A 16,511-nucleotide genomic window follows, 5' to 3' on the forward strand; every position below is an offset into this window, starting at 1 on the left:
AATAGCAACCCTATGACTTTACATGATTCTGTTGCCACCATCTTATAGATACAGAAGCTGAGACCCAGAGAGGCTGAATGATTTGTCCAAGGTCACCCAGCAAGTCACTGGCAGATAAGGGTTTGAACCTTGGTCTTCCAGGTCCAAGTTCATCGTCCAGACCACCACCCTACACTGCCTGCTGAAACTTGAGCACGCTCTTCCTTCTGTACAGGTGTTCATGGCCCCAGCTCACCCATGGGTAGTGACTTGGTTTCTCCACGCAGGGAGAAACTGGGCGGTCATTACCTGAAGGGGGCCTCTCTCAGCTTGAGGCGAGTGCCATGTGGTATGAGAAGGGGACTCTCCAGGGAGAAAGACTTTTTTTTCTGAAGCTCATAAAATTTAATGTTTTTCATTTACTGTCTTTGTTTTGAAACTTGGGCATAATACATAGAGCCGTGTTTGAAATATTCAGGAGGTCTCTGTAGTCCTTCTGAAGGAACATGATTAAGAATGCAGGCTGGACTCCCCTTATTTCTCGAAGACATTGGAATATGACAAAGAGCCATATAATTTCAGAATTTACATCTTTATATGAAATTCTGTGCTTTCCAGCACCCTGCACAATAAATGTTAAAGCAACACTCCAGGGTGAAATATTTTTTGAAGAAACCTCTGGAATGGGGAGCGAGTGTTAGATCCGTGATATTGTAGAACTTCCTGGGTCTGGCGGCTAGTTCTGCGGAGCAAGCAGCAGCTGTCCTGTGCTGAGGCCCTACTGTGTGCTGGCCTGGGTGCCCTGAAGGCTGTTCCCTGTGACAGATCCCCACCTCACAGCTGAGCAGGCAGAGTTCAGAGCAGGGGCTTGGGGATGGGGGCCTGGGTCTCATCTTGTTCCACGTGCCTCCTGTCCTGCAAGCTTCCATGTGATGTAACTTGCAGACCCCTACCAGGCCCCCAGGGGCGTCTCCTCCATGTTCCTGCCGCACCACAGGCCACACGGTGTGGGGACTGTCAGAGGCTTAATCCTGTGGAGACCAGGGGTCCCTGAGGGTCACCGCTGATGCGGGGCACCCAGGACAGTGCGAGTGGCTAAATGAGCAAATGAAGAAGTAATTCTAGAAGTGTGCGGGGAGGCGCATCTGGCCTCAGGAATAATAGCTCTATAAAATAACAACCCCAGAGCCGCAAGAGATTGTACCCGTGGTAGCTGGGAGCATGGGCTCCGGGTTTGGATTCCAAGTTCTCTGTGGATCCGTCTTGACTAGGACTTAACCTCTGTCAGCCTCGGTTTCCTCGTCTCTTCCCTGGAGATGGAGCTAGAACACAGAAACCACCAGGGCAGGGCTTTCTCTCTCGTGTTGGCTGCTGTCCACAGTACTGGAAACAGGACCTCGTGGGCGGTAGATGGTCCAGAGAAACTTGTGGAAGGGATGAGTGTGTGCATTTTCAGGGAATATGCTGTGGCCGGGCCTCACAGGTTGCCTGCGTGTGAGCTAATGAATGAGTGGGTGATGCTAAGAACCAGGTCTGGCCCAGAGTACGTGCCGAGGACCTGTTGGCTCATAGTGAGGAAGGAACCCCCCGCCCCACCTCACGCCCCCTTCGTCTTCCTCCTCCACTGCCTGTCGTGCCTGGCCTGCAGGCTGGACAAGGTGTTCTGTGCTCGGAGGTGGATGGGGCCACCATGGAGCTGCCTTCCAACTGTGGGGTCCTTGGGAATCCGTAGTCGGCCTCTGTGAGCTGGCCTGTAACCACGGTAGTTTTGAAAGGGGAGGCCAGCAAAGCTGTTCAACGTAATTCTGGATCCATTTCCCCAGGGTTATGTACTTGTAATGGGTTATAATTGCACCTGTTGTGTGATGCCAGGTGAACTGCATTATCTCCTGTGTTACCAGAAAGGAGACTTTGTCCTCTTCGCTACCGCTGACCCTCCCCTAATCCCGCAAAAATAAGCCCTGGGAGTTTCTGGGTCACTTGACAGTGATCCCAAGTCAGATGTATGGAGACAGAGATCTGCGCTCCATGCAGACACTGTGAATTGTGTGGGAGACAGCGTTGTCTGCTGGGTGCATGAAGACTGGCCACACCATTGCTGCACCTCCTTCTGTGGGAGTTTCGTGTAACAAAGAGTGTGTGGATCCGGGTGTTAGCTATTGCAGTAACTACTTTGTGCTTATGGGGAAGCGTTCTATCCCCTTTGGACCTCATTTTCCTCCCCTGTGAAATGGGAGCAACAGTGGCAGCTGGCAGAATGTCTCAGGCCACTGTGTACAGTTGTACAGGTTGTATACTGCACAAGGTCATGTGCTCGGGGACCAGTAGGAGCTATATGTAGCCCATACCACGCTCACCGAGCTTAGGCTTCATGAGACTATAGCTACTCAGAATGCACACCTTTTTCTTACCTCTGCAAAAGATCCTTTATCTGTGCCCCTGCAGATGTTTCATCTGTATTAAGTGTTAGGAAAACAGTAGCTGCTTTTGCTACTGTTGATGAATCATTTATGGACACAGTGGATGAATGGATCAGAAGAGTGGGGGAAGGAGATCAACAGAGATTTGAGTCAAGGTTTGAAGAGTAGATAGGATTGTTGGAGGGGGAGCATGTAGTCTCATTTGGTCAGTGGCCATCTTTCCCTTGAGATGCTTTCTCCCCTCCCCTTCCCGCGTCTCTGCTCCTTCTATTGGCTGTATGCTATGCCAAGGAAATTAATGGGATGCCGTTGAAAGTTACTATGAAACTTGGGGTTCTGGAGAAATTTCAATGCAGACAAAATGGTATAACATATCTCCCCATGCCCGTTGCCTGCCCACCCGGCACCTTCTCTTTGGCCAGTCCTGCTGCCTGCCGACCCTCCTTGACCACCCCCTCCGTATGATCTTGAGGTAAATTGCAGGCATCTTGTCGTGATATTTGTCTACCTCATTGACCGGTGTCAGGCAGAGAGGAGTGTGGTCTGGTTTGGGTTTTACGGGGACTATTTGAGCATCAGCTCGCACGCAGGGCGGAGAACAAGTCGGGCAGCAGGGGCTGCCATGTTTGTCCAGGTGGGATATGAGGGTGCTTCTGACCAAGGCTTGGGGGACTGGCTGGAAGAGAGGAAACGCATCCGGAGGGGGTTCAAGCTGTAGATCGTGCGGGGCCTTTGGCACTGGCTGCTTTTGGTAGCACCTGGTTAATAGCAGGCAGCGGCTGACAGTATGGAGTACTTAGTGCACGCCAAGCTCCAGGCTGATCCCTCCTCATGTGTTAAGTCCTTTAAATGTCACAGAAGCCCTGTGACATTTACACTGTTATCAACCTCATCTTATGGATGAGAAACTGAGGCCCAGAGAGGGAAAAGCGACTTGCCTGAAGCCTCTGCCAGGAAGGGGGAAAGGTCTCCTGGTTCTGGGCGCACGCCCTGAACACCCTGCCGGCCAGCCTCTGTGCTGATGCTCCAGCAGGACGGGGGACGGATGGCGGCACCTGTTTCAAAGCTTCGCGGCCGCATGACGTGTCTGTGCTGTTCCCGGGTGAGTGCAACTTTCATGGTTTTGTCGGGCTTTGCTCTTCCTCCTCATTTGTCTCAAGCAACCGCCGCGAAGGTGTGGGCTGCTCTCTTATTACCGCGGTTTCTCAATATTCTGCCTTTGCTCTGGAAGGGCCATGAGCAAAGGCAGGGAAGAAAAGGTGTTATCTGGGCTGTGCGCAGCTGCTGCTCCTTGTGACCTTTCTCCGCGGCTTGCCTCTGTGTGTTCTCGGAAAGGTCGTGCGTCAAGAGAAGTGAGGACCCACGTGTTAGGGACTGGGACCCAGCAGCTCCGTGGCGGACCTGTCACAGCTACCTGAACATGTGCTTCTCAGCGACATCCTGGTATTAATTGAGCTGTTGTTAGTTCTCGGTGTTTCTTCCCCTCCCCCCCCCCCCATGAAATCGTAATCCCAGCCAGATGTTTCCAAGTATTACTTCTCGCCAGCTTGGAGCTGCGGGCACAGCGGGGCTCGCTACAGAGGAGGTGAAGGCAAGCTCTTTCAAACTGAACTAACCACTAGGGTTTCCTCCCCAGTCACTACTTATCTCAGTGACTTTGCGGACAGAGCCCACACGGTCCTATCTCGGTGGCACCTGGAGGAGGGTCTGCCTCACAGGCTTCGGCCGAGGGTGTCACGTGACAGCTTCATGACGTGCTGTCGAGGAGGCCCAGTGTCAAGGTAGCAGAGCTGCTGCCTCGCTGAGAAGGGAGGGCGTGGACGGCTCCTGGGCTCAGCCCCCCTTCCCACCAGCAGGAGCAAAGCGAAAGGAGCAAAGGAAGGAGGAAGCTGGAGAGACTGGGAAGATAGGAGACCCTGGACTGTGAGCTCTGGACTCACGCACCCCTTCTTGCAGACAATCGCTTGCCCTTTCTGAACCTTGGCTTCCTTGTCTGTATAATGGGCACAGAGCTACACTTCCCAGGCGGGTTGTATATGCTAATGTATGAGGCCCCCGCAACGCTGTCTGACCCCAGAAAGTACTTGTTGTGATCACTTAGGGCTCGTTCCCTGGGGCCGGCACTGGACAGCGGCCGAAGTCTCTTTCTCTGTTCCCCATGACAAACCTGTACAGTAAGGGACAGTGTCCTCAATTGACAAAGAACATAGCAAGAATCAGAGATGTGAAATTATTTACTTGCAGTCACACAGCAGTGAGTAGACAGAGCCTGGGTTTGACCTCCACGCCCCTTATTTTTCTGTACTCCATCCTGATTTTGAACCTCCCGCAGTAATATCTGACAGCCCCTCAGAGTGTCTTCATGTGACGTCACTTGGAAACTAGTTTCCAAAACGTCTTCACAGGAAGCAACAAACACTTTGCAGAAGGCTTGCCCTGGTGCTGGGGTGCTCCTGGAATCTTCTCTGAGTTTCTCCCTTGGACCCTGAGTTCCCCAGGAGGGTCTGCCTTAGCAGGGGTTCTGACTCCCTCTGGGTGCTCTTTCCCTTACTGCCAGGGTCTCTAGGGGTGGGTGTCTGTAAAATGGTCCGAGGCCGGGCGTCTGGAGGCTCCGAGGGCGGTGGGAGGAGGTCTTCATGCTGGTGACAGCGTGCCCTGTAGAGCTGATGTGCCTTTTCCTGGAGGGTGTGTGTTTGTTGGTGCTTGTTCTTCAAGCGGGGTGTGTGTGTGTGTGACAGCACCTTGTCCCGTGGGGGGTGTGAGTGTGCCGGTGCTCTCGTCCTGGGTCCGGGTCCATCACTCCTGGCGGCCCCGTGCTGCGGAGACGGCACTAGCATCCTGGTGATGGTGGAGGGAGAGGCAGTGGGGAGAGTCCATAAGGAGGACTCAGAACTTTGAATCTTGGTTCTGACGCAGCCGGCTTGCCGTGTGGTCATGGGCAAGGTGTTGATTATCTTCTCTGTGCCTCAGGTTCCTTAGCTATGAAACTCCAAGTGAAAGCATCACCTCCCAGGGAGCCATGGCATCGATGAGGTGCTTCCTAAAGCATTGCTAGAGCAGCTGTCGTGCCGAGGAATTGCCCTGTGAGCCTGACGCCCCTTCCCCACGGTCGCTGTCCAAAATGCCCCCTCATTTCTCACCTTGGGAGTCTCATGGCCCCGGCGGAGGAGGAGGAGACCGGGTCTAGAGTCGTGACCCTGGTAGGAATAAGCCCTGTGCCCTTACAGGGGGCTCTCAGCCTTTCTCAGCCCGGGCTTCCTCTGTCCACACACAGTCACAGTATTGCTCTTGCTGGCTAATTTATCCATCGCCTGAAGGGCCACGTGATGGAAAGACTGTGGGCTGTGGAGCTGTGATGACTGAGTTCGTCTCAGCTGTCACTCGTGAACTCTGTGACCTGAGACAGTTTGTTCCTTAGTTCCTGAGCCCCACCTTCCTCCCCTGGAGAATGGGCATGATCAGGCAACTGTAGGAAAAGTTCAACACACGGGGGTCAAAGAAAGTGATGACAGCTATACTTTCCCCAGAACTTCTGAGACCTGTGTCCTGGGCTGGGTCTGCATACTCATTATTTTAGTTAACTTTCCTAAATTTGTTTAGTTTTCAAGCCCAGACTGACACTGTACAAGAAAACAACACAGAGGCACCTCAGTAGATCAGTCGGTTGACCGTGTGACTCTTGATTTCCATCCGGGTCATGAACCCAGGATTGTGGGATTGGGCTGCACATCTGGCTCTGAGGTGGGCAGGGAGCATACTTGAAATTCTCCCTCTTTCCCTCTTGCTGCAAAATAAAATTGAAAAAGAAAACACATATCCATCTGATAGACTGACAATTGATAGTGTTGGTTCTGTCTCTGTTTTTTTCAAGTTTACTTATTTTGAGAGAGGCCGTGCGAGCAGGGGAAGGGCAGAGAGACAGAGAGTGAGAATCCCAAGCAGGTTCCTCGCAGTCAGCACCCGGAGCCTGATGCAGGGCTCAAACTCACAGAACTGTGAGATCGTGACCTCGGCTGAAATCAAGAGTCAGATGCTTAACCAGCTGAGCCACCCAGGTGCCCCAGTTCGTTCATTCGTTCTTTCTTTCTTTTTCTTTCTTTCTTTTTAAAGAATTCAAATCTCATCTAAAAACGATCATAGTTGGGCTTCATTTTTCATTAACTCATCATTGTTTCTGATAATTATTAATGCAAGGCACAACTGGGGTTTTTTCTTGAACTTCCCATTTTTTGCAGACTGACACCTATGTAAACCCCCCCCCCCCCCGCCCCTCCAAAAAAAACCCCCAGAAAATCTATGGAATTCCTGGATTGCATTGCAACATGAAATTGTGTCAAATATTTTTAGCTCTTTACTGTGAACTTCTGTTCTTACCTAGTCCCACTCTGGTAGCCCACGGTCCGCCTTCCACATCTGGGCCCCGGTTCACGGGCCCCTCTGGGTAGCACCTGCCGCAGGCTCACTGCGCCGTTTCCGAGCGTTCCGCCCGCCACACTGCGCGTGCCAGTTGCTGCTGTTAGCGCCCTGGGGTAGTTATTCTCTGGCTCGTGGCCTGGTTCACCCCCGGGAGGGGTTGGAAGTGGACAGCCGGCAAGTGGAGACGCTTCCGTGACACCGCTGTTTTGCAAATAGGAGCTGAAAAGCTAGGTTTTCTGCAAGTCAGGACGAGCCCAACTGCAGCTGATACCCTGTGTGTGACTTTGAAGGCAGCTCCCAGAACTGAGTGATCATCATGGCCGGTGGGGCCTTCAGAAAGTACTTGGTTGGATCTCCTACTCCCAGTGAGTCAAAATTTCTGAGGGTGAGGCCCCCAAATCTGTCTTTCTCTCTTTTTTAATGTTTTTTATTTTATTTTATTTTTGAGAGAGAGAGAGACAGAGAGAGACAGAATGCAAATGGGGGGAGGGTCAGAGAGAGGGAGACACAGAATCCGAAGCAGGCTCCAGGCTCTGAGCTGTCAGCACAGAGCCCGACACGGGGCTCGAACTCACGAGCTGTGACATCATGACCTGAGCCGAAGTCGGCCACCCAGCCAACTGAGCCACCCAGGCGCCCTCTCAAAATCTGTATTTTTCAAACACCCTCCAAGTGGCTAATGATCAGCTTGGTTCGGGAACCTCTGGCCCGCACTGCCCTGCTTCCCTCTACCCCGTGGGGCAGGCTCCTCCTCTCCTTCACCCTCGAGGGGCACAGCTTTCTTCCATAGCTCCAGGTGGAGCGCAGAGAGCGCAGATGGGGGCCTTCCGGCCTGCCACTTCCCGCCTCTGACTCTGAGACTTAGTCCCCTAGCCCCGCCTCTCTGAGCCCAAGGCTCATCTTTAGGAAGGCACGCCCAGCCTCCAGGAGGCATGTGGGCGGAGCGAGGATCCTGTGAACGGAAGGATATAACGCCTGGAAGAGGTGTGGCATGCAGTTAGTTGGTGCTCAAAAGCCAATGCAGACAGGCGGGCGCTGGCCAGGGCTTTGTCCTCACTGAGCAGGTGCAGTGTCCTCATCCCAGAGAGAGGTTCTCGAACCCTGCCTGCAGCCTGTGTACATGGGACCAAAGAAGAGCTTGTGCGTTTGATGAAACTTAGGATACTGAGACCTCTCAGTGAATGTTTTTGGATCCTTGGGGGTGTGTGACCCGAACAGCCTCAGTTGCTGTTAAAATTTGGGGGGTGTCGTGGTGTCGTTCATCAGGGAGGTGTCTAATCAGGTAGCTGAGGGAGGGAGAAACATGATTTGCTTTGAATGTGATTAGATAGATCATTCTGATATCAAAGGAAATGCCAGAGGCATTTTAAAAAAAAAATTATAATTCTTTCATGATTTGGCAGGTAATTATGATAATTCCTGGGATTTTCACAGACTTAAAGGCTTTTTCACAGCCGCTTTGTTTTTGGAAATCATCTTCTCTGATGCTCCAGCTGGAATGGATTGCTCAGTCCCCTGACGTTCCAAAGGCATCGTCTTCCAAAGCCCGACTCAAATGTCACCTTCCTGATGGCACGTTCCCGCATCCCTTAGGCCAGGGATACCAAGCAGGGGTCTCCCACAGACCCAGATGCTGATCGGTTGGTAATGCCTGCCTGAGTGTTTTCTTGAGGAAGGAGTGCAGCAAGCAGCTAGTGATGTCTGCCAGGGGCTGGAGGTGGGAGATGGGAGGTGAGCCTGGTGAAGTCTTACCAAGCCATGTGGTTGAGCATTTAGGTGGGTTCCAGCTGTTTGGAGTTAAACTGGTGCTTTGGGCACAGGGGCAAGTAGAGAGGCACCAGATAACTCCCAAACAGAGATTTGCCAGGCCACAGGTGAGTGATGTAAAAGTTGGATAGATGTTGCCAGATCGCCCGTGACTTAACGCTTCTTGAATCTTTCTACCTACCATCGTTGTTCTCTCTGGGGGAGGCCTTCCCTGACACCCTGTCCTCTTCCCCAGTCTTTCTCTCTCCCTGAGCTGTAAGTTTGTTTGACCTGGAGGGTGTGAACCCCATGACATACCTGCCTCCCCCCACCACACGTGGAACAGGGCCTGACACGTGGTTAGCAATTCTGTTGGTGACATTGCCTCAGTGGGGGACAAGGAGTCTGTCTCCACAGCTGAGCTCCTTGGTAGAGCACGTGTGGCCCCTTGTATACAGCTTCAGCAGGCATCCTTTTCCTTTATTTCCCTTCCATGCCATCACCCATCCTGGAAGGCCAGCTCTCCCTCACTGAGCGCTCACCATGCCCAGACACAGTGCACCCGCTCAAGGCAGCAGCTCCGTGGCCCCATGCAGTGGGTATGGTTTTGAACCCTCATTTCATAGGTGAATGGCTTTAGGCTCCTCGTTGTTAAGTGATGTGCCTTAGACCTCACTGTAAGTGATCAAGCACAGGCCTATCTTGCACCGGAATCTGAGCCTTTAACTGCCTTGTCTCAGCTGCCCACGCCACCCCAGCAACTTTGGGGCCTTTGCAACTGAAGTTTCCTCTGCTGAATGTGCTTTTCTCCTCCCTGTCTACAGGGCGTCCTCCTAGAGCTCAGCGCGTTTATGGGATGTAGATCTGTGGGTCTGAGTGACTTTAGATGCCAAAGGTGGGGGGCAAGCGATGGGGGGTTAGAGAGAGGCCGGCACCAGATCTCAAAGGTGTTTGGGTTTTATTTATCTTTAGAGCAGCGAGAAGCATTGAAGGTTTTAAGCAGCAGGTGACAGCATCAGATGTTGCTTTGGGAAGATCACTGGGTCTGCTTGGTAGAGGAGGGTCTTAAAGGGTAGCTACTTAATGTCCTTCCCTCCCCATTCCCTGCGAGTTTCTGTGGCTGCTGAAAATCAGGAATGGTCAGGTGGGACCTGTAAGCACCCTTGGAGCCTAATAAAAACTCCAGCAGGCAGTGCTTGAGCTTCCTGCTTTCGTTTTTTATGATCTCCGCTTGGTCTGGAGGCTCTGGGAGACTTGAATCCATTTTTAGTTACACTGGACTTGGAAGGAGGTACTCACGGAACAGCATGTTCGGCATGGTTTGTGGAAGACGAAAGCTGTGTGTCTCAGTGCCTGTGTGTAGGGATCTCTCGTACAGAAATTCAGAGTTTCAGAGCCTGGCTGAATAACAGGGAACCTTGTAGTTTTCACGGCTGCTCGAAATGAGCGCATCGAATTTTGTCTCCTCTCTTCCCCTGGATCTCCACCCCTTCCCCCTGCCTCCTTCCCTAGTGAAATGAAAGCTTCGTCTGACACGGTCAACTCACTCTTCTGGCTGCAGAAGAGAACAGCTCGTGATAAATACCCTTTGAAGCTGGGATGTGTCGATGTTTTACGCATTTATGGAAAATTTGTTTCAACACTGGCTGCCCCTGCAAAACAAAGCAAAACAAAAACAAAGCAAAAGCCCTGCTTTGCTTTGGAAATGACAGTGGCATTTATTTAAAGCTCTATTTTGTGGGGGCACGTTGGCAGGTATTTAGCAGTGATATGGGTAGTTGTGTCACAGTTTCCTGTTTACTGTGTGGTAAACGGATTCTTAGGCCCAAGGAGGCTCATGGGGGATTTACGTGATTTCTGTGTGGAGGATCCACACACGCATTATTAGTGATACCGTGTGTGTTTGTGAAAGGCCACAAGAAGACCATCCTAAGCTTTTTTTTTTTTTTTTTTTTTTTTTTTTTTTAATGCAAAAGGGATAAGACAACGGGGAAATAGTAATTTTGGGTCTATATACAAGGACCCTGCTCAGGGGCTCCCTGACTTACTCTCCCGTTGTTAATTGCATGGGACTTGCAGTGTCTTTCCGGCCCTTCTCACCGTGCATGTCGCACTGGTTTGAAAGAGGTGGGCACCTGAGAGACAGGGGCCACCGTGGACAGGGTGGGGGTTCACACAGCAAGTCGAAGGAAGCCTCAGAATTTGATCGGGAGCTCGGTACGTTTCATGTTGATTGTACCACGGCTGCCTTTAGTTTCAGGCCAAGAATTTTAATTCTTTTAAAGAGCCCAAGTGATTATACCCGCTGGTAAATGGAACAGTGTTCATTATCAGGAAACTAAAAAGTAAAGAAAAGTAGAAATGATGGAAAGAAAATCTGTCCCTTGACTAATGGTAATATCTTGTGTATTTCCTTTTATGCCTTTTACCTTTTATATAACGACATATCAAAAAAAAATAGAAAAAAAAGGGAGGCCCTCCTTTACTCCTCCTGAGGCATCAGGACTTAGGTTAATGATCCTTTCTTTTCCCACAAAAGCGTCCTTAGATCCCTTCTTTATTCTGATGGTATGTTTTATATTTCATATATAATACTTATCACAAATGGTCTGGTAATATTTTTGTCTTGACTAGTGTTTATACTAAGTACCTGGCTGCAGTCTGTGGTATGTAGGAGGGGGTCATCTCTTGGGAAAAGCAAGGACACAGGGTTAGGTGAGGGTCTCCTGGCATCTCCATTCTCAAGGGATTCTCTTTTGTGGTGGTTGTTTATTTATTTTTGAGAGAGAGAGAGAGAGAGAGTGCAAGTGGTGCTGGGGACAGAGAGGGAGGGAGGGAGGGAGGGAGAGAGAGAGAGAGAGAGAGAGAGAGAGAGAATCCCAAACAGGCTCCACACCGCCAGTGCAGACCCCAGTGTAGGGTGAACCCACAAACCATGAGATCATGAGCCCAAGTTGGACACTTAACTGACTGAGCCACCTGGGTGCCCTGGAGAGGGGTTCTCTTTAAGATACTTGCAAGATTCTTCTTTGAACGTTCCTGAAGAGCATGGCAAGAGGACGTCTCACATTTCTCCAAAAAGTTTAAATAAATTATAGTTGAATTTGATTTTAAGCCCGGTTAAGATTGCTCATGTAATCAGGGAAATTACTTTATGTTTTGGCCTTACAGGAACACATCTTTGTAAACAAATAGCTGGAAAGGTCTTTTGTTGATTCTGTACATCAATCATAGCCTACCTTATGGCAACCTCTGTTTCTGTTTCTTTGGGGTGAGCTGGGGGCATTGAATAAACGTGCAAAAATTCAAGGGCTCACCGTGGGCCACCATCAAGTGGGCTGCACGTGGGGCACGGTGGAAGTGGTAGAATCGTGGCAGGTAGCCCAGTGGTTGAGAGCCAGGGTCCTGGAGTCAGTCCTTCATTAGCGGTATGACCTTGAGCTAGCTTCTTCCACTCTGTGACAGCCTTTCCCTTCTGTAAGGCAGAAATGACAACGCCTGCCTTATAGAGCCCGCGTAGCAAAGATGTTAGCAGCACGTGGAAAGGATTTCCTGGCGTTGACTAAGCAGTAATTCAGGGGTAGCTGTGCCATTGCACTTCTGTCCGTCATCATTACTGTTCCCATCGCTTTGAGCTCTGGTTCTATTTTCTCGGGTTTCAGAACCAAGTTCCCGAGGAACAGAAATGGTCGGTCAGTCCAGCTGTACCATCAGCAGCGTAATTTTTGGCAGGCCCAACTCAGATGAGCAAGAAAGCCTTCACTAGAAAAGTGTCCATGAAGGAGAAAACCTTAGGCCCCAAATAACCCGATAACAGCACCGTCCTGACCTTGAACGGCCGACTGTAGATTCTGTAGTGTTAAAATGAACCAAGTGCAAGACGTGTTCACCTTACAGGTGGATTTGCACGACTCACAGGTGAGTGGCGTTCTGTCTCCAGCCCAAACAACCTCCCGGTGCCTTGCTGACAAGTGACAGGCCCAGAGAAGGTGGGACAGGTGACCTGGGTGAGGGGAGTCTGCCCTCTGAGCCTCACCGTTCGGTGCTTGTGTGTTCCAGGTGGCGGAAATGCACGGCGAGCTGATTGAGTTCAACGAGCGCCTGCACAGGGCCCTGGTGGCCAAGGAAGCCCTCGTGTCCCAGATGAGGCAGGAGCTCATCGACCTGCGCGGGCCGGTGAGTGCTCCCCCCCGGGAAGGTCCCAGCCCTGCCCTCCTGCCTGCTGTGTCGGTCTGTCTGCCCAGCCTCCGCGGCCCCCAACCCTGCTCCTCAGCTTGTTCGTTGTTGACTGTGTCAAGGGTGTAGAAGAAGAGTACAGAGATGGCCAGAGTGAGCTTCCGTGTACCCGCCGTCCAGCTGTTACATGTGCATTAACCTTCACTACGCTTGGTTTTCTTTGGGTGGAAGGGGGTAGAATAAACACGATGATACCAGTTCCATTTGAAGCTCTCCTTTGTAACATTTCATGCCCCAGCACCCCATAATCCATATTCTGAAATGGGCGTGTAGCCTTCTCCTTCCTATTTTTATACTTTGCTACACACATACGTTTCAATTAGCAATAAGCAGTCTTGGTTCTGTTTGACTTTCACCTACATGATGTTACTGTGTAAGTCCCGTGGCCCCTTGTTTTTGCTGGTTTTTAACTCAGTTTTGTGGTTTGAGGACTGTCTCACAAAGATCTAGTACAGGATCTTTAAACTGTGGCTCTCTCGATACTTGGGGCCACTTACGGTAGTCCCCCCATAGCCGTGGTTCCGCTTCCCGTGGTCTGGAAGCACACCACACTCCTTCTGGTGAGTTGTGAGAAGGTCAGCGGTGGCTTCATGCTACATCACGATGCCTGCATCACTCACCCCCCTTGATCCCATCACTTAGGCCTTGGATCATCGCACATCATCACAAGAAGAAGGGGGAGTACAGGACAGTAAGATTTGAGAGAGGGGCTCATTCACATCTTTTATTACAGTATATTGCTAAAATTATTCAGTTATTTTCTGTTGCTAACCCCTTACTGTGCCTGATTTATAAATTAAACTTTGTCATAGGTATTCATGTGTAGTAAAAAGCACAGTATGTGTATGCTTCAGTGCTGTCCATGGCTTCAGACACCCACTTAGGATCTTGGAATGTATCCCCCGCAGATACGTAAAGGGGGCGATGGTAGTTACTTGTTGTGGGCTGTCCTATGCATCCTGGGTGTTTAGCAGCACCCCTGATTTCTACCCACCGGAGGCCAGCAGCACTCCAGGCTGTTACAGTGACCAAGAAGGCCTGCAGACATTGCCCGACGTTTCCTGAGGGGCAGGGGCCAAACCACCCTGGTTAGGAAGTCCTGGTCTAGTTCATTCACTTTCTTGACTCTAGTTCTCTATTGAACAACGTATTCCACTATTTTTTTTCAAAACATTTTTTAGTGTTTATTTTTGAGAGAGAGAGAGAGAGAGAGAGAGCGCACAAGTAGAGAAGGAGCAGAGAGAGAGGGAGACACAGAATCCGAAGCAGGCTCCAGGCTCCGAGCCATCAGCACAGAGCCCGACGCGGGGCTCGAACTCACTAACTGTGAGATCATGACTGAGCTGAAGTCGGCCACTTAACCAGCTGAGCCACCCAGGTGCCCAGTACCACAGTATTTGTAATCCCATCGTGTTTGATTGGACATTTGGGTTGTTTGCATTTACTCAGCTGTCACAAACCCAGTTGGTGAGAGTGTTTCATCCTCCTGTGCACGTTTATGATAGCTTCTTCATCTCGGAGCTTTTATCATGTTAAATGTCAGATGCCCATAGGTAGGCAGGTAAGTTTAAAGCATGTCCTGTATCCCTGTGAAGTAGAACTGTCCTCAGTCGAGGTCAGTTTGTTTGAAGTTCCGCACCTGCTTCTCCCTTCTGTATTAATTTGAATCAAATACTGGCTGTGACTTCATCTGTACACAGCTCCGTGTAGATCTTAGAAATAGGAAACCATGAATATATTACCATCGTCCCCTGTCTGTGACCATTAGTTCCTTTATACCATCAAATATCAGTGTTCATACTTCTTACTGTTCCGTACCTTTTTATAGCTTTTTAAAAATTAGGATCCACATGAGGTCCACGTGTTGTAATTGGTAATGTCCTTTATGTTTCTCTTCTTCTGAAAACCCTTGTTTGAATTTAGTAAAATATGACATAAAATTTACCATGTTGGCCAGTTTGACGTGTGCAGTTGTGTGGCTTTAGGTTCACTCACGTTGTTGTGCAGCCCACACCACCGTCTGTCTCCTGACCGTGTTCATCTTCCCCAGCTGAACCTCTGCCCCACTCTACCCCGACGCCCCATTCCTCCCTCCTGCAGCCCCTGCCAACCAGTGTTGTGCTCCCTTTGTCTCTGGATTGAACCACTCGCTTATGTTTCTGTTCGTCTATGGAGTCCTCCAACTCTCTTTTCCTTAACACGTGTCTGCTGAAGACCGGGTCGTGTCACCACCTGAGACTCGCAGATCGCACCTCTACAGTGTTACTCCGCACGCCCGTCTGTTGCCTCTATTTTCTTAACTTGGCGGTTGGGTCTGGGCACTTGGATGTTGGTTTAATTTTCCCGCTAACGTTCCTGTCGCTGGAGTGGTGTTTTCTATCAGGAGATGGATAGCTTCTGCTTGTCTCCCTTTACTATCTTAGTGGCCATTTATTAGCACTTCCTGCCTCCACTACGCAAATGTTTCCTTGAGATCCGTGTTGTTGTTGTTGTTTATCACCTGTTGATTATCCCTCTGTCAGTGTGTAGGAGTTCCTGGCAGCACTTGAACGTCTCTACGAATGCTTCTGGGTGTGAGGTGGTTTCCCTGGGATTTTTCTGATCATGAGCGGGGTGGGCCTTCTTGACATTTGCTGCCTGGTTATTTTGGCTTCCCCTTCTGTGACTTGTAGTCTTTGTCCACTTTCTACTGGGCTGTGTGTGTGTTTTCTTGCTGATTTCTAACAGTACTTCACATATCTTTTCAGTTACGCACGTTGTGAATATTCCCTACCAGCCTCGGGCTTACTCACGAACTTTTAATAAAATGGCAATTGCAAACCTATGGGAAAGGGAGAATCATTTAATGAAACCCCGTCACTCAGCTCTCCCGGTAATCAGCTCAGGGTCATTCTTGATTCGTTCCTACTCAATTCAGTCCCTTCCGAGCTCAAATTATTTGGATGCATGTCCAAGTCATGATACTATTTCAGACATAAATATTTGAGTATTTATCACTAAAAGATATTTACAGTACGATTATCGTACCTGAAAAATCAGTGATAATTCCTTAGTGTCTTCAGATGTCCAGTCAGTGGTTAATTTTCTCCAGTTATCTGAAAAAAATGTTTTTGATTTATCTGCTGTAATCAGGGTCTTAATGCAGTGCATACGTTGCAGTTGGGTGATAGGTCTCTGAAGCCTCTTAATTTGTATATTCCCTTCCATAGTCCTCCCTTCACCACCTTGTGTTGCCACTATTGACAAACTTGGCCCTTTGAACTCTAGGTTTTCCTGTTTAGGATTTTGTTGATTGCGACCCTATGGTGATCCTTACTGTGTTCCTCTGTCCTTTGCCTTTCCTTTGAATTGGTCATTAACTGTAGAGTCTTGATGAGTTTCAGGTTTGGTTTTTTTTTTCTTTTGGCCATCTTGCTTTCACACCCTTCCAATCAGGGTGCACGTAGGCATCGATGTGGGAAGGCACCACTGGAGGTACCTTCACACCAGACCCTCTTTGTTTCTCTGATGCCAGCGTGTGAATGTTGCCTCCTGTGCTTAAAGCCCTGTGGTGCATCCCTGATAGACTTTGTTTCCCTTGCTCCTCACAAGCCCAAGATTTGTACGAGATCTCTGTGGAGCTCTTTCATTAGGGAGAGGCACATTTTCCTAAGACGGAAACACATTTCGTAAGTACCTATTGTGCACTAAGAACCCTTTGCGGCAGTTGATATC

At 50.0% G+C, this 16,511-nt stretch overlaps 1 protein-coding gene across 4 annotated transcripts in view; it reads left to right on the forward strand.

The window, feature by feature from the left end:
• Positions 1-16,511, forward strand: part of SNX29 (sorting nexin 29) — a 499,743-nt gene that overhangs the window by 311,904 nt on the left and 171,328 nt on the right. For all 4 annotated transcript variants that reach the window (XM_019468619.2, XM_053894354.1, XM_053894353.1 and 1 more), the window contains one exon: positions 12,621-12,737. In XM_019468619.2, the coding sequence (XP_019324164.1) occupies positions 12,621-12,737 (117 nt within the window). The remainder of the gene's footprint in view (positions 1-12,620; positions 12,738-16,511) is intronic.

Source organism: Panthera pardus, unplaced genomic scaffold (genome assembly GCF_024362965.1).
Source record: "Panthera pardus isolate Hobbes unplaced genomic scaffold, ASM2436296v1 HiC_scaffold_5, whole genome shotgun sequence".
Taxonomy (NCBI): Eukaryota; Metazoa; Chordata; class Mammalia; order Carnivora; family Felidae; genus Panthera; species Panthera pardus.